Source organism: Suricata suricatta, chromosome 3, assembly GCF_006229205.1.
Source record: "Suricata suricatta isolate VVHF042 chromosome 3, meerkat_22Aug2017_6uvM2_HiC, whole genome shotgun sequence".
Classification (NCBI taxonomy): domain Eukaryota; kingdom Metazoa; phylum Chordata; class Mammalia; order Carnivora; family Herpestidae; genus Suricata; species Suricata suricatta.
This window is the reverse complement of record NC_043702.1, coordinates 28270157-28295187: the sequence shown is the minus strand read 5'-3', so window position 1 is coordinate 28295187 and position 25031 is coordinate 28270157. Positions and strand designations below refer to the sequence as shown.

At 40.1% G+C, this 25031-nt stretch overlaps 1 protein-coding gene across 1 annotated transcript in view; it reads left to right on the top strand.

Annotated features, from left to right (window-relative positions):
- The window catches only part of LOC115287490 (disintegrin and metalloproteinase domain-containing protein 23-like), a 194387-nt gene that overhangs the window by 29378 nt on the left and 139978 nt on the right, over positions 1-25031 (top strand). Inside the window, exon 2 of the mRNA XM_029933979.1 lies at positions 12678-12754. Within this exon, the coding sequence (XP_029789839.1) occupies positions 12678-12754 (77 nt within the window). The remainder of the gene's footprint in view (positions 1-12677; positions 12755-25031) is intronic.

Below are 25031 nucleotides of genomic sequence, written 5' to 3'. Positions count from 1 at the left end.
CTCTTTCCTACTTTACTCTTTTTGCCTGCTTGGCTAAACTTATTCCCAGGTGTTTTATTCTTTTTGGTGCAATTGTAAATGGGATTGCTCTCTTATTTTCTTTTTCTGCCACTTTTTTATTAGTGTGTAGAAATGCAGCAGATATCTGTATATTAATTTTGTATCCTGAGGGCGATACATTTATTACTTCTAATAGTTTTTAAGCAGAGTTTTTAGGGTTTCCTATATGTAACTATCATGTCATCTGCAAATAGTGACAGTTTTACTTCTCCTTACCAATTTGGATGCCTTTTATTTCTTTTTACTGTTTGATTGCTGTGGCTAGGACTTCTAGTATTATGTTGAATAAAAGTGGTGAAAATGGACATCTTTGTTTTATTCCTGATTTTAGAGGAGAAGCTTTCGGTGCTTCACCATTGAGTATGATGTTAGCTGAGTCTTAAATATATAGCGTTTATTGTATTGAAGTATGTTCTCTAACCTTTGTTGAGAGTTTTTATCATGAATGGATGCGGAATTCTGTCAGATGCTTTGTCTGCATCTGTTGAGATGATCGTATTGTTTTATCCTTCCTCTGGTTAACGTGATGTGTCACACTGATTGATTTGTGAATACTGAACATCTTTGAATCCCTGGAATAAAGCTCCATCGACTGTGGTGAATGTTTAATGTATTGTTAGCTTTGGTATACTAATATTTTATTGAGGATTTTTGAATGTGTCTTCACCAGAGATACTGGCCTGTAGTTTTTTTTTTCTTTCTTTTTTTTAAAGTTTACTCATTTATTTTGAGAGAGAGGGAAAGAGAGGAAGAGAGAGAGCGAGTGGGCAGGGGAGGGGCAGAAAGAGAGGGAGGGAGAGGGAATCCCAAGCTCAACACCAGTAGTGCAGTAACGCAGCTGAGCCTGACATGCGACCTAAACTCTGAACTGTGATATCCTGAACTGAGCCAAAACCAAGAGTCAGACACTTAATCAACCGAGCCACCCAGGTGCCCTGTTGTTTTCTTTTCTTTTTTCTTTTTTTTTTGTAGGGTTTTTTTTTCTGGTTTTGGCCTCAGGGTAATGCTAGTTTTATAAAATGAATATGGAAGTTTTCCCTCCTCTTCAATGTTCTTTTCTTTTTTTTTTTGGAATAATTTGAGAAGAAAAGGCATTAAGTCTTCTTTAAATGTTTGGTAGAATTCATGTGAAAATCCATCTGGTCCTAGACTTTTGTTTCTTGAGAGTTTTTGGATTACTGATTCAATTTCATTACTAGTAATCACCCTGTTCAAGTTTTCTATTTTTTCCTCTTTCAGTTTTGGAAGATTGTGTTTCCAGGAATTTGCCCATTTCTTCTAGGTTGTCCAATTTGTTGGCATATAATTTTTTGTAGTATTCTCATAATTCTTTGTGTTTCTGTGATATCAGTTGTTATTTTCCTTCCTTAATTTCTGATTTTTATTTGAGATCTCTCTTTTTTTCCTTGATGAGTTTGGCTAATGGCTTATCAATTTTGTTTATCTTTTCCATTATTTTTTTAGTCTCTATTTCATTTATTTCTGCTTTAATCTTTATTATTTCTTTTCTTCTACTAACTTTTCTTTATTTGTTCTTCTTTTTCTCATTCCTTTAGGTATAAGGTTAGATTGTTTATTTGAGATTTTCTTGTTTCTTGAGGTAGACCTGAATCACTAGAAATTTCTCTCTTAGAACTGCTTCTGCTGTTTCCCAGCTATTGGACTGTTGTGTTTTCATTTTCATCTGTCTCCATGTATTTTTTGCTTTTTTTCTTTGATTTCTTTATTGACCCATTGGTTATTCATTTCCTTAGTAAGAAAAACTGTAAATTAATATTTATATTTATTTTATTGGTGATTTGCTGGGTAAAACAGTGTTCAAGTGAACTGTGTAATTACTGTATCATAATTTTCCTTTTGTATTTCAGACTTACTTATTATTAACTAATCCTTATGTGATTATCATAAAGATCCAAGTTAAAGAACTTTCTTTGCTCTGGAGGGATATTTGAGCCCACTGGTCTCTTGTTGCCAGCATTTCAGGCAACAGAGTGGGCGACAAGGAAGATAGGAGTGCTGTTTTACGGAAGTTTTTTGTTCTTTTGGGATAGTATTACCATTATATAAGCGAATTAACAAATCTTTCATGTAATGAGTCACAGATATTCAGCCTGGAGCTTGGTGTTGTTTGTTTTTCAAAACGTATGCCTATTTCTTTTATTTAAATTATGTAGTGGGTATTTAATAATGCTGGCTAGAAAGACAAAATATGTTCTCACTTTATGACAAAGAGTGTTAACAGAGAGAATAACTCCTTGGGGTTGTACAATTTGGTCATGTAGGAATTGATGAGGATAAAAAGGTGAATCATACCTCAGCCCCTAGACTAATGCATCAAACGAAACGTTACTATTCAGGAAGGCAGCAGAAAGAAACTGCTTCTATGGTAACTGTTGTCATAGTTGTATTTTTATTCATCTTTCAGAAAATAAATGAAAGCTAATTAATATAGCTGTAGTGATACTTTTAATGATTTGCCCATTTTCAAATAGCAAGAGCTCTGGAGGCTTATGGTTTCATCTCTCTCTTGAGTTGGTATTGTCAGCTTATTATCCAGCAAACATTAAACCCTAGGGGTAAATGTATGGAAGGCTATTCACAGAAATGTCCAAAGATGCTTTGTCACTGAAGGTGTATCTTCCAGAGTTTTCCTGGGTTACTAAATGATCACTAAGGAAGATCTTAGTATGGTTCCATTGGGCAAAAAAGAGACCCCTTCCCAGATAATACCAGCTTCTCTTCTTTGGCTCTCCATGAGGAAAACTAAAAATAAATGTTTAGTGCAACTACCTCATGATTTATTCACTGGGATGTCTGTTTGGATTATCAGTACCTGTTTTTCTTCTTTCTCTTCAGGATCTATCTTTTGTCTGTATCAGATTTAGAGTGCACTTCAAACTGAATGCTAGTACGTGAGAAGAAGGAAGAAGGTGAAGCTGGACTCGCCCTTAAAACTGGTTTATTTTGGGGCACCTGGGTGGCTCAACCGGTTGAGTGTCTGACTTCAGCTCAGGTCATGATTTCACGTCCATGAGTTCAAGCCCCACTTCGGGCTCTGTACTGACAGTTCAGAGCCTGGAGCCTGCTTTGGATTCTGTGTCTCCCTCTCTCTCTACCCCTCTTCTGCTTATCTCTGTCCCTCTCCCTCTCTCAAAAATAAATAAATATTGAAAAACTTATTTTAAAAATCTAAAAACTGTTTTATTTAGCAAAGCGCTCTTGGAACAGATCTGGTCAGATGTTAAAACTCAACATGTCATCTTTTTTTTCTGAATCATCAGATTGGATAATTGAACATTAGCCAGATGTCTTTCAGAATAGAAGTTCTACCTTTCTTGGCTAGGTTGGCTCAGGGAACAAGGTCAAATAATAACTTGACTCTGTCACTGGGAGATGCTGATCGATCTGTGGCCTGAGAGGCCCATGTGCTTTGCTGCTGTTTTTGTGTCATTTCTGTAATACCCGTCAAGGTTGGGATCCCAGCTTTCTAGTTTAAGGTTAAAAGACAGATTGATTAACAAAATACATTCGTATATTTTGGACTGGTCTGTGTTCACATGACTTACTCATCTCGTGAAATGCTTTATTTTGTAATAAACTGCCATGTTTTAATTCCGACTATAATTCAAACTAGTTTAATGTTCCAGAATGGAAGGCATCCTGTGTTTTACTTAAAAAGCATGTTTCTTAGGTCTCTGTTAGCAAACACTTAGAATCACCTTGAAATTTCATCCTATTAAGTCAGTTTTAGGGCTATCTGATTTCTAGCTATGTTTAAATGCTGAGAAAGACTTCTCCAGTAAGGGCTTTCTTCTGCCCTCTCCAGCCCTCAGTTTTCTTGCCCCTTATATTTAAATGTACTTGTTACCCATACCAGACACTTGTTAATATGATTGGGGAATTTGTTGTGCTTAAGTTGCATGTCGCATCTTTATGAATACTACTCATCGTTATTATTATTTAATTGAAGTATTGTGTTTCTTACTCTTTGTGGTTTCTCATCTCATTCCCCCTTGCTACATTGTAAACTTTCATATCCATCTTTACATCTGCTACAGTATCTCCCACAACTTTGGGATTCAATGCAAATTTGCTAATGGGTTAACCAGTAATCCTGTGAATTGGAACATGCTAGAAGTAAACATGATAATATTCTCTCCCACAAGCTACCTATTTAAATGCATCTTGGGAAGAATTTTCAGCAAATTACCTTAATTTGCAAAATTGCCTTCATGTAACATTTGCAGCTGTTCCACATCTCAGGAAAAATGATTCATATTATTTTAAAGACACGACAACTTGAACAAAGTCAAAGCATAATGCCAAATGGTAATTAGCATTAAAGTATAAAATTTGTTAATTTTGCAGAGTATAAATGCACATCGGATTTTCTAGAAGGTGGCCAGCTATATTGGGAGGGAACTTTTAAGTTGTTGCTCACCTTTCCACAACATTAATGTAGTTTTCTTCTTTTTTTCCTCCTCCAACTTTGCCCCCTTCTTCCTAAAGTATTGAGCTCATTCTATGTGGCCAAACTTTTCTAGGAACTTACCCTCATACTCATCCTGTTGGTAAGCCATTATTATTTATATTTTAATGACCAGAAAACACTGAGGTTTGGAGGGATAAGGACTTTGGGCAGGAACTTGGCACTTTTTCTCACTGAGCTGAAGCCAGCACTTCATCATTCTTTCTTTGATGAGTGACCTTGAACAAAAAAATCGTTTAACTTCTGTGTGCCTTCTAAAACTCAACATGGCATCTTTTTTTTCTGAATCATCAGATTGGATAATTGAACATTAGCCAGATGTCTTTCAGAATAGAAGTTCTACCTTTCTTGGCTAGGTTGGCCTACTAACTTAACTGCATAGGGTACCATATTATTCTGATTGGTCGAGATAATTAAAACACCAGAAAGATAGGGCATTATTATTATTATTATTATTTATATAAACCTTTTGGTCACATTGGTGATCACCAGTGTGCATGCTTAGGATCAGGGGTTGGGACCAGATTGTAGTTAAAATGATCTATTAATGTTCCCTTTTGGACATTCAGACTCCTAAGATATAGTTACATATTTGAGTTTTTACATCGTACAGGAAAAAGATCCACAAGCTAGATTTCTGTGTTTCTTGAGCTGTATGTGGTATAGACCCAGATTTGTTATTTTCAGAAAAGTCTGTGTGATCTAAAGAAAGTGATGTATTTCCCTCAAATTTATTACAATTTAAACTAGGCATTTTATTTCACATTGGAATTTAATTATTCATATCACTGGATTCTGGGTCTCCTGTGGCACAGAAAGAAGAGAAACCCACTCTGTAACCCAGTGACTCAAGGCTGCCAGCAAAGTTTCTGCCTTCAACAACTCAACCCGTTCCAGCAAAGCAGGCTCCTTCTAGGATCTGATTAGCTATTCTCTTTCTTCCTTCTTAGTTGGTGAATTTCCAAATCTATCTACCCTGAAACCATAAAATGTCCTGAATCTCAAAATAAAATGGTGTTGGAGATTCTGTGAACTTTCCCCACTGTATTGAAGAAAAAGGGCGAGAAACTCTTTGAGGATCTATTGAAAAATCAAGAGTAGGGGAAAAAACTAGAAGCAGAAACATAAAGGAAGAAAAGAATATTTCCTGGAAAACTTAGTTTTAAAAAATTTTTTAAAGTTTGTTAATTTATTTTGAGAGAAAGAGAAAGATAGAGAAGGAGAGAGAGAGAGAGAGAGAGAATCCCAAGTGGCTTTGCACTGTCACTGCACAGCCCAATGTAGGGCTTGAACTCATGAATCGTGAGATCATGACCTGAGCCAAAATCAAGAGTCAGATGCTTAACAACTAAGCCACTCACGTGCCCTGAAAAGCTTATGGTTTATACATGCAGATGCAGACCCACACTCACTATGAATATAATATTTTAGTGAACATAGAATGAGCAATATTATGGTAATGAGAGACATAAAAATAAGAAAGAAATTACCTCCAGTCTCACCAGTAATCAGCTATTTAGCTGATTTACATTTTCCATAATTCTTTCCAGTAGAAAAGACAGTTTATTGATCCTCGGTTCCTGGGTTCTAACTCTGATTATAGCACCTTCTTTCCTAGAAGCCCCCCCTAGGAAACAGAGCTGGAATCATCCCACAGCTGTCTGTTCAAGCCAAACTCCCCAGGGCTTCTGCAGGCCATTTGGAAAGCATTTGTGTGTCTTACTGATATGCTCTCCAGACAGGTTTTCTTCATTACCTCAGTGAGTGTCTCCCTAAATAACACAGAATCTTTCTTAAGAGCAGGAAAACTTCTTCCAAACTTCCTTCTGTTTCCCAAACCATGTACATTACAGAGCATATTAAAGTATGTTACCCACTCAGGGGATGCTGTGATTGGATGGCATAGAGACCTCACTTCCGGTTGCTCCTTTTCTACTGAATTGACATTCAGTCTCAAAATATTTTCTGAGTTCGGGGGAAAGTTTAAACTTTCCACTTTCTATATTTAGTTTCAGGTATGTGTACGCTCCGTAGAACACACCAATCCTTACCAAATGCTGGAGAATATTGATTAAATACTCATTATGTGTGAGGCGTTTTTGCATGAAAACATACATACTCTGGAAACGCCTGATTACTATTTCTAGAAGTAGAGAGAGTCACCTTTTTCTCTTGTCTTCATGTCCGTCTTAATGTTAACTCTTCTAGAATAGAAGTCCCAAGAAAACGGAACTCTGTTTCTTCGGCTTGTGTAATGTACGTGACTGCTCAATATCGTAACATAGTTTGACAAGACGCAGGACCAGTCTTCACTGAGGAACCTGACAGTCTTCTAATTTAATACGATACTGTTAGGTGCCATTTACTAAAAGGAAAAAAAACCAACCCTAGAAATACAAAAGCACATTGTTAAATGTGTACATTGTTCTTCGGTGAAGGAGGTTTGTGTATGTAATTGAGTTTAGTTGTTTTTGTTTATAGAGCGCCTATAATTTCCCTGTGCCAGATTCTGAGTCAAAAGAAAAGTATCAAAGTGCTTAGGCAACAGCTGTTCTCAGTCCTTCAGGGTGTAATTCTGAGCCCAGGGCTATGCTTAAGCTTGTCGTGAAATGATGCTCTTTGACTGTAAAACCCTGCATTCCTCCACACTGCGTTTATGGTGACTGTCCTTGTAAAAACAAGTGTTAATCATCCAGTCTGTTTAATAAGTATCCCAAAGGAGAAATAACCCATTACGACCTTATGTGTGGTTCATGAACTTCTCTGAAGTATTCCTGTGATCCAATTTTGTATTACTGAACACATTTCTAAACCTCACTGTATGATTCCTTCTTTGTAAAAGAAGAGCAATACTTGAGGTAGTATGTCTTTTCAGGAGTTTCAGTGATGCTGGTCGGTTAGTCAGCTCTACAATATTTAGGGGCGTCTGGGTGGCTCAGTCAATTGAGTGTCTGACTTCAGCTCAGGTCATGATCTCACAGTTCGTGAGTTTGAGCCCCACTTCGGGCTCTGTGCTAACAGAGAACCTGCTTCAGATTCTGGGTCTTCCTCTCTCTCTCTGCCCCTCCCCTGCTCACGCTCTGTGTGTGTCTCTCTCTCAAAAATAAAATCAACATTAAAAAAAAATAAAATATTTAATAGACTAAGTTATATGGCCATGTGTTATAAAACTTTCTACTCATCTTGCCCATTCTTCTCATGTTTATGCCAGTTGAAAGGAGTTAATATGAAGTAAAAACAAAGAAGATCCAAAAATGTAATTTGTAGAACAATGATGATGAGGACTTGTTTTACCTGATTTGAAAACATATTTAAATTTGACAATTATAGGGGCTCCTGGGTGGCTCAGTCAGTTAAGTGTCCAGCTTCGGCTCAGATCATGATGTCACTGCTCATGGGATTGAGCCCCGTGTCGGGCTCTCTGCTGACAGTTCAGAGCCTGGAGTCTGCTTCAGATTCTGTGTCTCTTTCTCTCTCTGTCCCTCCCCCACTCACACTCTATCTCTTTTTCAAAAATGAATAAATGCTAAATTAAAAAATTGACAGTTATCAAAACGGTATAGTATTTTGTAAAATAAAAAACGATCAATTGATATGGAATAGCAGAGGTTCCAAAAGTTAAAAACTATTTTAAGACAGAGCAGAAATTACAGAACAATAGGGGAAAAGTAGCATTTGTCAGGTATTTATTTCGATATGGAGAAGAATCTGTACTCTGCACAAATGCTGAATGTATAACAATGGAAAGAGAAACAGAACATAAGAAAAATAATGTATACCATTGTATTGAAATTCCTTAAAATGGATACAAATATATTGGATGAGTATACTAATTCTATTTGATGTATGTACAAGGAAGATGAACGCTGGAGGAAATCTTAAAATCATTGTGTAGGAAAAGGTGCTGCCTCTTGACATTAAAATAAGTTAAAATGTTGAAATGTTCTTACTGATAAAGGTAATAAGATCAGATCTTTTCTTTCCCCGTGGAGAAACGGGGATGTTGTTGACGACATTGTAATTGTTTCAGTTGTTGAAGAGAGGAATCTGTCAATGTGACTGAGTTATAATATCATTATTGATGATGACAGTGGTGGTGGTGGTGACTGGGCAGTGCCAAACACCGTGCTGAGTAGTGGGGGCACGTTTGGGGGAAAACTTGTCTTTGCCACAGGTATGTCTGTGTGACCAGACATGTCACTGAGCATATCCAACAAAGCCCCAGAGTCTCCCGTGCACCTTTTCAGATTCAGTGTTTGACATTTCCTTCAAAAGTTGTTTTTTTTTTAAGTTTATTTATTCATTTTGAGAGAGAGAGAGCAAGCAGGGGAGGGACAGAGAGAGGGAGAGACAGAATCCTAAGCATGCTCCGCATTGTAGAGCCTGACACAGGGCTCGAACCCATCAACCATGAGATCATGACCCGAGCTAAGATCAATAGTTGGATGCTTAACCAACTGAGCCACCCAGATGCCCCCCAAAACTGTTTTCTTTGTAGGCCATATTAATTTTTAAAAAATTAAAAAAACACTGTTTTCCATATTCATTTTTTACTTTATTTTTGTAAATGTTTTCCTTTTTTTTCCATATTCATTTTTTACTCTATTTTTGTAAATGTTTCCCCCCATTCCCTGAACGACTTCTCTTCTATGGCAGGTGGATTCTTATTCATCTTTTGGAAGTTTGTTCAGACTGCACCTGGTCAGTGAAGTCTTGGTCCCTGTGGCCCCTTAGACTCACTGAGGCTGACAGTTGTCCCTGAGGCTGGAGGGCAAGGCTGTGTTCCAGTCATCCTGATGCACACAGTGGGACTTACCACCTGTGTGTGAATAAAAATTAAAAGGAAATTCCTGATATTAGTGTTATTTGCTGGCTCTTTCTTTAAATTCTATTAAACTGGATCTTGTCACATTGACTCAGTGTACATTTAACTGTAGAACTCCCAACAAGTCTATAAGATGGGGTAGGGCTTCTGGTGGGGTTTGTCCTTGTCTCATTGCTTATTTGCTGTATGTCAGCTTCTTTTTAATGTTTATAAAGTTGGTCATGGCAGTAATTTATCATCTTTTTTAGGCCAGGGTGGCATTAATGAACTCTCCTCTGCTATTTAATATTCTTAATAGAAGATATGCATAAGGGCCTTTCTTAAAAATTTAAATCCAACTTAGTTAACATATGGTGTAATAGTGATTTCAGGATAGAATTTAGTGATTTATCATTTACTTCTAATACCCAGTGCTCATCCTCAAGAGTCCTCCTTAATGGCTCTGGCCCATTTAGCCCATGCCCCACTCCCCTCCCCTCCAGCCACCTTCAGTTTGTTCTCTGTATTTGAGAGTCTCTTATAGTTTCTGCCCCTCTCTTTTTTAAAAAAAATTTTAATGTTTATTTATTTATTTTTGAGAGAGAGACAGAGCATGAGCGGAAGAAGGGCAGAGAAAGAAGGTGACACAGAATTCAAAGCAGGCTCCTCGCTCCAAGCTGTCAGCACAGAGTTCATTCAACACAGGGCTCAAACTCATGAGCCATGAGATCGTGGCCTGAGCTGCAGTCAGATGCTTAACCAACTGAGCCACCCAGGCACTCCCCCCTCTCTGTTTTTATATTATTTTTGCTTCCCTTCCCTTATGTTCATTTGTTTTGTGTCTCAAATTCCACATGAGTGAGATCATATGGTATTTGTCTTTCTCTGACTTACTTTGCTTACCGTAATATATCCTAGTTGCATCCACGCTGTTGCAAATGGCAAGATTCCATTCTTTTCGATTGCCAAGTAGTATTCCATTGTATATATAAACCACATCTTCTTTATCCATTCATGAGTCCCATGGCCATTTGGGCTCTTTCCTTACTTTGGCTGTTGTTGATAGCGCTGCTATAAACATTGGGATTCATGTGTTAAGAGCCAATCTTATTCCCAGGAAGAAAGCTTTTTTTCCCTTTAAACTTTTGGGACCCAGAAATGAAAAAAATTTCCCTTGCATGAATTATTCATCAAAATCTTGCTGCAAAAATTAATGCTTCAAGACACAGAATGAATTTACATTAAGGAGAATATAGTATTTGTGTCAAGAGATAAAGGTTCTGATGCAGATGACCAAGGCCTCACCTAACAAGACAGGAATTTCTTTCTCTGTCATGTAGTTGTCTGGATGCCGGGAGAGCCCAAATCAAATATGATGACCGTATTCTGCATGGTTGTTTGGGAATTGGCAAGGTTGTGGCAAGGTGTTAGGTATTTGGGTTCCTTCTTTCTCATTGCTTTGTATATAAAATTTAATACTTACTAATTTCCTTTTTACTTTATGTTTTGACTATTTTAATTTTTTAATGTTTATTTTTGAGGGAGAGAGAGAGAGAGAGAGAGAGAGAGAGAGCGAGCATGAGTAGAGGAGGAGCAGAGAAGAGAGGGAGACATGGAATCCAAAGCAGGATCCAGGCTCTGAGCTATCAGCACAGAGCCTGACACAGGGAGTGAACTCATGAACTGTGAGATCATGACCTGAGCTGAAGTCAGACGGATGCCTAACCGACTGAGCCACTCAGGCACCCCTATGTTTTGATTATTGTAGTGATTATCCAGTTAGCAGCTGTGCTTGACTAGAAGTAGAAGTCATGGTTTATAGCATTTTATGAGGTTGGGATGGCAAAGTGGTCTTGACAATAAATATTTGGCTTAGAAGTTTATATATTTTGGGGAAGCATCATTACTCTACAACAGTTTGCAATTCCCTTGTGATACATGTGGGGTGGGGTGGGAAGTGAGCCCATGTCAGGGTGCAGAGTAGAAGCAGATGAAGTGCTCCTGGAGCCTTGAGGACGAAGAGTTCATTTCCAACCTGCGTGCGTAGGAGGGCTTCATGGGAGGTAATGCGGTTGGGCTGCCCTTGAAGGATGAGTAGGTGTAGGATGAAGGCAGAGAGGAGCATGGGTGGTATTGCAGGGAGGAGAGGGGAAGTGGAAAGTACCAGGGCAGGAGGACGCGGTGTCTGGTTGCCAGGCAGGTTGCGCTTCACAGATAGATGGCTTGTGACACCACTGTGCCTGAAGACTGGAGTTTGCAGGAAGGATGTTTTGAGCAGGGCAGGGAAGGGAGTGTAGGTGTTGCATTTATCCTTGTCTTAAAATTTTTTTTTTTTTTCCTGATGGAAGGATGAAGGGGGATTTTATCTTAGGGTAAGACTTTAACAAAACTCCATTGATTTGTTGACTTCCATTTTTCAAGATACTTCTGTGAGTGTAACTAATCTTTAATACCTAGTACATATGACTCATGTGTAGATGGGATTATCTTCGTATTTTGAGTTAAGGCACAGTAACAACAGTATTTGTTCTTTTTTCTTTAAGTTTATTTATTTATTTTGTGAGAGAGAACATGCATACAAGCCGGGGAGGGGCACAGAGTGAGGGAGAGAGAGAATCCCAAGCAGGCTTCCCACTGTCAGCATGGGCCTGACTTGGGGCTCGATCCCACGAACTGAGATCATGACCTGAACTGAAACCAAGAGTTGGGTGCTCAGCCCACTAAGTCACCCAGGTGCCCCAGTAATGACAATATCTGTAAACTTGTGACTTTTTCAGGGGGACATACACTCTGAGGATTCACAAGGAGCATGATTCTAAGTGCTTTCTGAAGTTAAAAGGTTGTACTTTCACATTTTACTGCCACATTCTGCTGATATATCATTTATAGAAAGTTCCAATTTCTGATGAAGAACACAGAGTGCTGACATGAGTTTTCACTTAGGTGTGCAGAAAGAACTGGTTAGCTTTGTGCGCAAAATAGGATGGACTCAAGCCTTAATTAGTCAGACTTTTGCATAATTCATCATAATCACTTTGAAAGTCCAGCTGAATATGCTCTTGATTTTTATCACAATGGGTTCATTTTAAAGGACTGATTGTCTTTTACTAGTTCCTTGCTACACAGGTATTTATGTCTTCCAAGTAAAGCCATGACAATGCACCTAGTATCCTTTTAATGAAATGGGTTGTTACATAGGGATCCATAAAGAGATGCATCAATCCATAAAAGTGTTTTTCTTATTTAATATCACTGATATCAATCTAATCAAATTTAAAGACAGGAAGGTAAGCTAAGTTTGTTTCTGTCTTTTTGAATCCATAGGCTGTCCATTTGGCTCAGGCAAGTTTCCAGATTGAAGCCTTTGGCTCCAAATTCATTCTTGACCTCACACTGAACAAGTAAGTATTTGGTTATAATCCTGTTAGGAAGCAAGTGCAATAAAACTTTGGTTCATGATAATGGTTTAGTCAAAATAGTGTCTGTTGTTGAAGCAACTAGTATTTTTTTTAGCTATTGTCATATGGCACTTACAGAAAAATATAAAAGTTTGAAGTGAATTGTCTTTCTTCTTTTCCTGAAAGAGAAGGCATTTAACATTTAACTTATTAAATATCTCAAGTAGAGTACTTATACATTATGATTTTAAATGGAATAAATATTTGAAGTAATGCTATTTAATTAAATGTTAACTATGATCATTACTATATATAGGAAGCATGATAAATTACTCAGTTAATCTAATCAAGTTAATTAGACTTTAGTCTAGAAATTTCTTCCATTTTGCTTTTCATTAGGGAATTCACATGACTTCTGTATGAAGAACAAAGAAAATCATGACTTGCAATACCTATTTTGAGGAGATTCTTGCTTCATAATTTTCTCTAATACAGGTGTTTAGTGATTGGTCCTGATGAAAATCCACCCGGTTTTTCTGTGAGCATGTGTTTACGTTGATATTTAAATGCCGTTTCCTAAGTTGGAACCAATTGTACAGATATCCTCGTGCAAGGCATGAGCAAGAACTATTTACTGTAGCAGCCTCCTCAGCTTCTACTTGAGCGAGCAGTGAGCCTTTCTTGGGTGAAGGAAATTTCCTATGTGGTTCTCTTCAGCTGAGGGAGCTCCAGGAGCACCAGGGAGTATTTTAAATTCTCCTCAGTATTTTGACCAGAACTGAATCTTTGCCAGAAAAATACCACATAATGCCATCAGACACTATAAGGTCGGCAACCGCAGTCAATATCTGAGAAAGTGTAAAAGAATATGAAGAACAACTATTAAGTTTCTTCTATGCCAAATTCTGTGAGCTCGGCAGAAAAAAAAGCGCAGTCAGCTTGTGTGCTCCTTACTTAAGTTTTGTTGCAGCTTTAAGTCAGAATGAATCAGCAGAGCTCAGTTTCCTGTAGCAAAGCTGTTGCAGGTTTTCTTGAGTCTGCTGAGCATTGGTTGAGTGCCTTTTCACTCTGCTGTGTCAGCACTGTACCTGACTAAAAGATTTGTCTTGCCAAATCTTAGACTATGTTGAGGAGCAAGATATGGCTAATTTTAGTTTATTTAAGGTCCTCTATTCCTTTAACTCTTACTGCAGTGGAGACTGTTATTCCAGACTGAGAGGTGGTCAAAGCAACCAACATTGCCATGGATCTTGAACATTAAAACATCACAGCCACAACAGAGCCTCCCAATCAAATGACTGAAGAAGTCTCATATGGGATGTCCATTGGACTTAGAGGTCTGAAAACACCTCAGAAAATCATTTACCAGTAATATTTAACATGCAGATTAACCAAGTTGAGACCTGCTATGAGTGGCCCTTGCCTTGAGGAGCTTCTCATTTAGTTGAGAAATGTTGATAGATAAATATATAATTTTAGAAGCGTGTGAAATTTGCTGTGGTAGAGATAAACATGGAGGGCTGTGGTAGCACTAAAAAGGCAGCTCTTCAGTGGGAGCAGTGTGAAAAGGCATTCTGGAAATGGTGACAGTTGAGCTAAATATTGTAAGTCAGGCGCTAGTGAGGAGGAGAAGTGTTGGGGAGGGACGGGAGAGGAAGAGGAAATGGAGAGTTGTGTCTAGACGAAGGGGGTAGTGTGTGCTGCGGAGGCAGGCGCAGGGAGCTGCGGGGCATTTTAAGGAAGCATAAGACTTTTATTGAACTTCATGGTAAATTACAAGGTTGAGGCAGAGGGAGATGAGTCAGAATAGGTAGGCCCAGGGACAGCTCAACTCATGGAAGATCTCGTATGTCATACTTAAGAGCTTGGCAGTTATCCTCCAGAGTCTGAAAAATGGAAGTAAGGAAATAAACAGAAGTTCTGTTCTTAGGAAGTGCCCAGAGGCATGGAGAGGGAATGCTCTCAAGAGATCTTCAGTTGATAAAAGTCATTAGGATTGCTTTGATATGGATGACAAGGCCGAAAGAAGAGTTAAAGTTAATAGGTGCCTTGGTCGGATAGCTAGGTGGAAGGTTGTATCCAGCAGCACAGGGAACAACTGTTTAAAATGAAAAGGATGTGAAATTGGAATAGACATAATTGATTTGAGGGACTTGGGGCGTACATGGGGCCATGTCTAGGAGGTAGGTGGATATAACAATCTGAAACTCAGGGAAGAGATGGGGGCTGGAGATAGTAGAGCGTTATTTCCATATAATGTTAATGACAAGCATGGTTGTGAATGGGATTGCCCAGGGAAGGTAGGCAGAATGAGAACATAAGCTGGAAAGACAGTTGAGAGTTGAGGAGAGGAAGAGGAATCCATGAAGAGAGTGAGTGTTCAGAGCAATGAAGGGAGAATCAGGACAATGATTAAATTGAGAGCTTCAGAACAGGAAGATGTGATTTGTAGCCTCACATGCAAAAGGATCTAGTGAGATAAGGAGCCAAGATTACCCTTTGTATTTATCCATTAAGTGTTCACTGATCTAAAGGCAGTAGTTTTAGTGAAGCTCTGGGAGTGGAAGCTGGGTTACAACAGACTGGAAAGGACTGAGAGGAGGTGATGTGGGGACAGCAGGTGCCCACCCAGGAGGGCAGGGTGAGAGGGAAAGAGAACAAGGGTAGTGGCTAGAAGAAGACACTGGAGTCAAGGGATGGGCTGGTAGGGGTAACACAGCAAGTTGATAGGCTGAGCAATGGGGCTGGAAAGAGGGGGAGGTGAAGAGACAGAACAGACAGGAGGGAATTTATGGAGCCAGATCTGAGTGAGGACAAAAAAGAGTGAGACCAATAGCACAAGGGCAGAATGTAGTTTTGAACTAGGAGGGACAGTTCATCCCCAACTATGGGCGTGTGCAGGTAGAGATTTGTTTGTGGGTGAAGGGATGACATTCAGAAAATGCGTCTCTGGAGCTTTCCTTCTTGGGGACAGCATTATCTGCCATAGGGATTGGGATAGAGAGGGAGAGTGGGTTGGGGTTCGAGGAAAATGACCAAAGTTTAGGCTCATTGCTTTGAAGAATGGGTGAGGAAGCTTACCAAAGTCATGTTAAAGAATGTATGAACAACTGTCATCAGATATCAATCATGTGTGACATGTCAGTCTTCAAGTCATTCTTCCTGATCCCGTTCTGTTTTGTGTCTTTTAACCTGGGGTGCCGCATCACTGGAGCATATGAGGGAAGGAAAGGAGACAGACTGTAGCATGGATCAGGGTTCAGATTTTCTGGCGGTAGCATAGGGGAGGAAGACTGGAGGCACAGCTCTTTGAATACTGGTGAATAACTTGGGTAGTTAAGTATTAGGATCCAGCCTGGCCAACGAGGGAGATGAGCTCGGGAGGAGGCTCCGGGACTGGTCTGGGAGTAAATGGAGGTCTCTTTATACGGGGGAAAGTAAACCACTGGGAGGGAGGCCATGAGAGTGTACTTGTGCAGTATCTCCCCTGTGCAGAGTCTGGAACCTTCTGAGTGCAGTGTGAGTGTGTGCTTCTGGTAAGATGTAGAGCTGGGGGAACTATATCAGGGTATGACCTGTGTGGGCCAGGGTGGGTCTCTAGTTTAAATGACTTTCAATGGCTGGGATTAACTAAAAAGTCTGATTCATGTTAGAATAAACTAAAGAGAATTTTTCTATCAATCATGGAAGAACCAGAAGAGGTTTTGAGGAAAGAGGGATCTCATTTCCACCATGGAGTGGTCATTACCACACACCTCACGACAATTTAAAATTGCTGGAGAGTGGAAAAGGGAAAAGGCACATGTGAGTTTGTGGGCTCAGCGAAGGAATAAATGCAGAAAGATATCAACATAAACTAATCAAAGGGGTGGCCACAGGATCTCAGTGTTTCATGAGCGCAGCAGGCCTGGACTTCCCACTTGAGAAGACTACCCCAGTGTGGGTTCCTGAGGGGAGAGGGTTTTCGAGCCTGTGCTTTTATAGATCGGAGAAGCGAGGCCTTGGCTTACTGAGGCATCTCATGGAAGAGATGTGCGTTTTGTTGGTTTGTTCAGCAAATGTCGAGCAAGCATCTGTTGTATGCCTGGGACTCCCGTGAGTGTTGGAGCTGCTGAGAATAGGACTCGCGGGGTCCCTGCTTCCGGCCATGGAGCTTTGTTCACTAAATAAAGGCAGATCATCTGTGATCACAGGGACTGCAGGTGGGGGGTGGCCAACATGATTTGAATGTCACAGAAGCCAGGAGGTGTGTCAGAGGAGGGACAGTGAGGTGAAACCTGGTCGCCAAAGACAAACCACCACCAAAGCTGGCAGGCTGAGGACAGTGGGGACAGTAAGTGCAGTGGGGGTAGACTGAGGAGATGAGGTCAGAGAGGAAGCCATGTAGCCCTATCATGAAGGGCCATCGTCTGTGGAGATGTGCTTGGTGGGACGCGATTGGAGGCGTGGATGTCACACCATTGGAATTACATTTTATTTAGCTGAAGAATCCTAGTTGTGGTCTCAGAGGACTTTTGGTCATTTTCCTTTCAAGGTACTCCCTTTTTCAATTTCATTTTCTTTTTCTTCTAGAATAACCGCTTTTTCCAAGTTCAGAATGTTTAAAAAGGTTTACCAGATTAAGAATGCTTAATGTGTATCGATCCTTGGAAGTCCTGGGAAGTCTAATGATTGTCTCCTCCGTACGTATGATTGCGATCATACCAAAGTCCGTATTACCTATCAATTAAATTGTTTATAGAGAGTAGCAGTGATCAGAGGTGCGTAGTGGTTGAGATCACAGGTTCTGGAATCACACAGACCTGGCTTTGAATCTGGGGACTATCATTGACTAGCCATGTGACCTTGGGCAAGTTTCTTGGTTTTTGGTTTTGTTTTGTTTTTCTTTTTGGTTTTTGTTTGTTGTTGTTGTTGTTGTTTTTTTAATGTTTATTTATTTTGAGAGAGAGAGAGAGAGAAAGAGAAAGAGAGATTGAACAGGGGAGGGACAGTGAGCGAGGGAACAGAGAATCCCAAGCAGGCTTCACGCTGTCAGCGCAGAGCCTGACACAGGGCTTGAACTCACAAACCGTGAGATCATGACCTGAGCTGAAACCAAGAGTCAGATGCTTAACCAACTGAGCCACCCAGGTGCCTCAATTTTTTTTCATAGCAGTTTATTTTTTTTTAAGTTTATTTATTTTGAGAGAGAGAGAAAGAGAGAGAGAGAGCATGCAAGTAGGGGAGGGGCAGAGAAAGAGGGAAAGGGCCTGATACGGGGCTCAAACTCATGACATGGGATCATGACCTGAGCTGAAGTCAGATGCTTAAAGACTGAGCCACCCAGGTGCCCCAAGTTTCTTCATTTTATTTTTTATTTAAAAAATTTTTTTAGTGTTTATTTTTGAGAGAGAGAGAGAGCGAGAGAGAGGCAGAGAGAGACGGAGACATAGAATCTGAAGCAGGAGCCAAGGCCCTGAGCTGTCAGCACAGAGGCCAATGGGTGGCTTCAACCCATGAACAGCAAGATCATGACCTGAGCTGAAGTCAGATGCTTAACTGACTGAGCCACCCAGGCACCCCAGTTTCTTTGTTTTAATAACGGCTTGAGATATAACTCATGTCCTATAAAATTCACTCCTTTAAAGTGTACCATTCAGTGGTTTTTGTTATATTCACAGACTTATGCAATTACATCCCCATCTAATTCCAGAACATTTTTGTTGTTTTGCAAAGACCCTCTACAGCCCCCATTCCCTTCGTCTCCAAGCCATCGGCAACCACTCATCTAATTTTTGTCTCTGGATTTACCTGTTCTGGACATTTCATATAAATGGATTTATACAACTTGTAGCTTTTTATGACTGGCTTCTTTTACTTAGCATAGTGTTTTTAAGGTTCATCTATGTTATATTAAATAATATGCCATCGTATGGGTAGATTCTTAACTTCTTAAGCTTTAGTTTCTTTCTTAAACTGTAGGTTGTTGTAAGGATTAAATGAGGCAATGTGTGGTGCTTATACATGTCTGCTAATTGGAAGGGTGTGTTCAATGCTGTGAACTGAATTTTGTCTCTCTAAAATTCCTATATTGAAATCTTAACTCCCAACACAACTGTATTTGGAAATAGAGCCTATAAGGAGGTAATAGGTTAAATGAGGTTGAACGTGGATCCCTGGTCTGATAGGATTAGTGTTTTTATAAGAAGAGACACCAGAAAGCCCCCTATCTCTCTTTGTGTTGGGGGATTCAGCATTGAAGAAAAGATTCCTTGATCTCATCAAGCCTCCGATCTAATGAGAACAGCACAGGTCCACTTTGATTTCAGTCAGTATTTTTTTCTAACTGTGTAAATGAGAAGAGAGTAGTGTACTGTGTGATTTTTTTCCCTGCTGAAAGGACACTGAAGAAGAAGTTAGAGACAGTTGGGCCTGTGGTTGATATGCATTCAAGGTAATGAGCACTGTTGGTCAAAACCTGACATCCATTGGGCCGTAATCTAGGTACTAATAGACAGGGTTGCTTTATCTAAAATGACGGAACTTCATAGGCTTCGAGAGTTTCTCACACTAACATATCTGTTTCTGGGAAAGGTGGGGAATCTCTAGGTGCTTCTAGATTCCACTCAGCAGTCAGAGCAAATATTCAGGTACTTACTATTGTAGTTCTTCTGCTTGAAACTCGGAGGCTGGGCTGAATCAGTTTACCTCTGTGGGCTCCCTGGAAAGCCAGTTTGTCTAAGGTTCCAGCCATATTCTCCAGTGGCACTTATCAGGAAAATCGTACATGGGGGTTAACTCTTGTCCTATATGTGGTCCCATCCTTTTGTATACATATTCTGTTGGCTCGAACAGGGAGTGGTGATTGGCCCCCAACAAAGGTTAAGCCTTGTATAACCTCCAACAAACGCTTGGGAAGACGCTGCTACACCTGGATCACATCAAGGTTGGGCCTTGGGATACATGTGTACATAGTGGTGACATTAGACATTGGGCCACCAGGAATCTCAGAAAAGGAAAATCAATGTGGCATGCCTCGTTGAGAGAGGTACACAGACCTTCTCTGTGGAGATCATTGCATTGACTCACAGTGATGTTTCCCTGCACCCAGGGATGGGGTTTGAGGTGCGTACTGGTGAGTGCATACAGGATGGTGGTGTAGTGAGAAGACACAGGGGGTTGAAGCTGTGTTAGTGTCGCCACGTGGGAAGAGATGTACTCAAAGGAGTGGCAAGTAGAGACATGTTGAAAAGGTCAATGTAATGTGTTCAGTAAGGTAGTTCTGCATTTAGCAAGAGGTCTTTGCTCATTTTTTGTTTGTTTTGTTTTTGAATCAGAGGTTTAAGATGAATATCTATAAAATGCTTATTTAAAGAAAGATATGCACACAGTAATTTCCTCATGAAAACTAGTTCATGCAGTGCTTTTGAAGGAAGAAAAGAGCCACACTGATGTAGTTTCAGTTAGGTTAAATAAAAAGCCTGACTTTTGTGCTGATTATTATGGCTAATTTATTCTTCATTTAGTCAACACATTTATTGAACATATAGTTTGCATAAGATACTGTGCTGAGTGACTCACAGAATTCAGAGGTCTGTAAAAGAATTCTCCTTCACAGGAACCCACAGTAAAAAATGAGATTAAAACATATGTAAGTAGTATTAAAACACGATAGGAAGTGATTTGTGAGGCCCTGGTGCTGAGGGAAGGTTTATGTGGAAGGAGGGATTTGGTGTTCATCTTAAAGGATGCTCTCTTGGCTTTGGTTGGTCTGGTGGCAGACCCTGAGGAAAGGATTCTAGGGAATACCTCCAGGGTGTAAGGAAGTGAGATGTGGAAGAGAAGGAAGCTGAAAAAATGAGCCCACTGAGGCTCATTCCCGCTGAGGAACCCTGGGAGTTGGTGGATTCTTCTTCAGAACATCATCCAGCCGAGGGATGAGGAAGCTGGAGTCTTGTCCACTAACTGTCAGTGTGTTGTAGGCTGAGGGCTGTTTCTGGGGGCAGTAAATCTTGAGTACTTCTGCTGCCTCCTCTGGGAGAGAAAAAACACCCTGAGGTCAGGAGCCTAGGTCTTCTCAATCAGCTGCTTGCACTGTGTTGAGGTGGCTACTGGGAGCCCATGGGTGGGACAAGACAGTCTGTGAAATGCTTTCCATTTGGGAAGATGGGGGAGGGAAAAAAAATCTCATTGTAAGTAGGGAAATGGCAGAGTAAAGGTGTGGGAGTAGGAAAACATCAGATTCCTGTTGGGGGTGAGGACTGGTGAACCCTTTCACTCAACGAAACTGGAACTATCGATGAGCAGATGGAAGGCAAACTGCCTGTTTGGATTCATTGGATTCTAAGTGGGAAATATAGTCTCTTTCAGCTCTGCAGATTTGGAGATTTGAACTTAAATTTGGTTTGTGATAAGGAATGTGTGGAGGAGAGACAGGCCTCCTCCTGTCCCATTTGCCTTTTGTGAATGAGTAGGACCAGGAGTTAGGAGTGGTGGCTGGAGAAGAGGGTGCCGCAGAAGGCCTTCCTGTAGCCCGAGACCGAGCTATTTCTTCCATCTTGGCTTGTGAATTTGCAGGACTTCTGAACCAGTGGTCAAGTGTGCCGGTGCTGACCCCCCCCTTGTGTCCTACTTTCTGCTCATCAGTCTGCTAACTCATAGGCTTAATGCTCTATTTCCTCATTTTCGAGGTCTGCAGAAGGTAGGCTCTCTACTACAGTAGCCATGATTGCGACAGACCGAATGCTGAGCCCTTTACCCATTTTCTTCTATTTAAATTCCTTTAGAAGCCTGTGAGAAAGATGTGATTATCCCCATTTTAGAGCTCAGCAACTTGAGGCCTGGTGAGATTCGATCACATGCTGGAATTCAGCATGGGCCATTAATCTTGAGTCCGTTCTGTGTCTGCTTTGATCACAATACTGGACTATCAAATTACAAGCAAGCTGGGCATAATTCAAATGATTGCTCATCTGGTCACATGGAGTGGGAAAAAAGAATTGAACTATTTTAGTCAATTTTTAACAATATAGAGAAGACACACAAGTCTCCAGTAGGATTTAAAATGATCCTGTTTGTTGAGCAGACCATCTGTTGTGGGCCGAAGTGTGTCCCTCCAAAATTCCAATGTTGAAGTCCAACCCCCAGTGCCTCGGAATGTGACTATATTTGGAGAAAAGGAGTTTAAAGAAGTAATTAAGTTGAAATGAAGCCTTTAAGGTAGGCCCTAACCCAATGTGACCAATGTCCTTATAAGAAGAGGAAGTTTGGACACAGACATACGTGTGCACAGAGGAAATACCATGTGATGACACAGTGAGAAGGTGGCCATCTGCAAGCTAAGCAGAGAGGCCTCAGAAGAAACCAACTCTGCCTACACCTTGATCTTGGAATAGTAGGAAATAAGTTTCTGTTGTTTCAGCCACCAGGTGTGATACTTTGTTATGCTAGCCCTAACAGATTAATACACATCCTAATGTATTCACTGCAGTGAGACACTCAGCATTAAGCTGCTGTTTGTTGGGTGACAACTCTTTCATAGCTAATAATCCTACTATAATACCCAAGTACTGTTTTGAGAGATTGTGGTCTCTTTTGCATTTATGTCCTTTAGGAAGGGTTAAATTATTTTGGTTGCTTTGAAAAGGTATCTGTGATGGTAAGGAAGCTTAAGAGGCAGAGATCCTCTAAGTTATCATAAATATTGATTGTCACTATGTCATGTGCAATATGATGTAGGTGAATATTGATTTTCATATATCCTAAAGGCCCTAGAGTATACTAAAGTTTCCAGTGCTGTTGGGGATGAGCAGCTATGGGGTATTCTCTCCCTGCCTTTTTGAAAAATAAGGTTTATTTGTTTATTTTGAGAGAGAGCAAGGGAGTGAGAGAGAGAATCCGAGCATGCTCTGCACTGTCAGCAAGGAGTCCAGTGCAGGGCTCAAACTCATAAACTGTGAGATCATGACCTGAGTTGAAACCAAGAGTTAGGCTCTTACCGACTGAGCCACCCAGGTGCCCTGGGGTTTCCTCTCTCTAAGGAATCCTTTCCTGTCTAGCTCTAAACATTTTGATTCTATAGTGCTGAGTAGGTCTTCTTTTTGTCATATTTTCTCTGATTAGGTGAGGACCTATCAGGTCTCCCTTAGGCATTTCTGGTTGGAGAATTAACCTTATATTGGATGCTTTGGATGTTATAACTATCATTTGCTTCTTATGACCCTTCTTTTTGCTGGTGGATCAGGTCTGGAAACTCTTGAAACATGTATAATAAAATTAGTATTGCCTACATATTAATAGATTCTAGTTCTATTTTTTAGGATGTGTATCTGACCTACTTTGAAAATAGTTTGAGAATGACTTCCACAATTAAACATAACAACAGCAGACACATTAAAAATAAAATCCCAACTAAACCATTGGCATTTATGTACTGATTCTTTATTTACATAGGTAGGCACGATTTAGTAGAACTCTTGGGTAGTGAAGGACAATGGATGTTTGCCCTCTAACTGTAGTAATTATTAGACTTCTTGCCCTATGCTTTCTTGCCTGTTAACAGTAATTGTTATGGGTGATGGGACCCAAGGAAGTTAAACACCAGGCTGAGAAAAATCAGGAAGGCCATAGAAACTAGATTTAGGCTCTAAGTTCCAAGATTGCCCAGAAAGGAGGAGTCTAGGTCTATGGTCTCTAGCACTACAGAGAAAAAAAAGTCATCTAAGAATTTCTAGCAAAATCAAAGGGCTCTAATTGCCAGTGGGATCACAATGCACTATTTATTTAATCTAGGAAATAGAAGATATCTAGCAAATTAAGACACTATGTCTTAAATAATGGATTAAAAAAGGCCCTTTGCAGGTATCCATCCTAATGCAATGTGGGGAAATAAAAGTTGAACTTGATTCATTCTTCAGACCACTTCTTGGTCTTTTTTATTTTTTTATTTTTTTTCAGTAGGCTCTATACCTAACGTAGGGCTGGGACTCAGCACCATGAGATTGAGGTCGCATGTTCCACCAACTAGAGAGAGCCAGGAACCCCCACTTCTTGGTCTTTAGAAGACAGATAAATGTATAAAAATTGCAGCAGAAGTTAATCTTAACAAAAAATTGGAAAGCATAGAGGATTAGACGATACCAAGCATCTGTGATGAGTTAATTATGGTAGTTATTGAATTTAGATCTTACTTTTCTGACAGTTAGGTGAGAAAAGCCACATACTCACACATGTAATTACCATTATCTGATAAAAGAAGTTTGTCTGTCTGGAGATATAAACGTATTTCTATCAAAGGAATTTATTTCTTTGGCTCTGATATTGGCAGGACGTTAGGTAGCATGAAGTCTGCAAACAGGGTTTTGTGAATGATCAGAAATGCTACCCTTAAATAGACATTTTGTATTGACACCCTGTATCAACCAAGTGCATGACATTCTTTCTGGCCTCAATGGATTGATCAATAGATTTCCATGGATTGAAACATTTTTTGAACTATTCCAAGCACTTCTTATTTCAGAAATGTTTATTTAGTACCTATTAAGTGCCAGACACTGTTAACCCACCAGAGAGAAATCTTTCCCTCATGAAGTTAACAGAACAATGGAGGAGAAAGAAGTCTACAGCCATTTAGGGGCGCCTGGGTGGCTGAGTTGGTTGAGGGTCCAACTTTGGCTCAGGTCACAAACTTGTGGTTCCTGAGTTTGAGCCCCACATCGGGCTCTGTGATGACAGCTCAGAACTTGGAGCCTGCTTTGGATTCTATGTCTCCCTCCCTCTTTCTTCTCCACCACTTTGTGCTCTGTCTCTCTCAAAAATAAATAATAAATATTTTTTTAAATTAAAAAAAAAGAAGTCTACACCCATTTAAATGACAGTCTGAGTTGTACCATGGTGGGAGAAATAAAGGATGCTTTTCATCCCGCGTAGGCAGGGTGGGCATAGTCAGGGAGCTAAATGTCTAAGGTCAGATCTAAAACTTAAGAGTTGGCCAGACAAAGGTTTGAGGGTTGGAGTGTGAGAGCCTCAAGAAGGTAAGCAAGAAGCATGGAGTAAGAGAAAAGGCAGGCCTGGAGAATTAACAAAATAACACAGCTACTAAGTGACAGAGACGGGATCCGAACTCAGGATTGCCTACTGTTACAGCCTTTGAGAGCTGAGACACTTTTCAGTGCTGAAGGAGGCCCATTGAAGTTATGTGTGAAAAGCTCTACGGAGATGAACCTCAGAGGAATAAATTTTATATCACTTGTCTTTTCCTTCTGGCTTTACTTTCAGTACTACTCTGCCTTGTATAAATCCA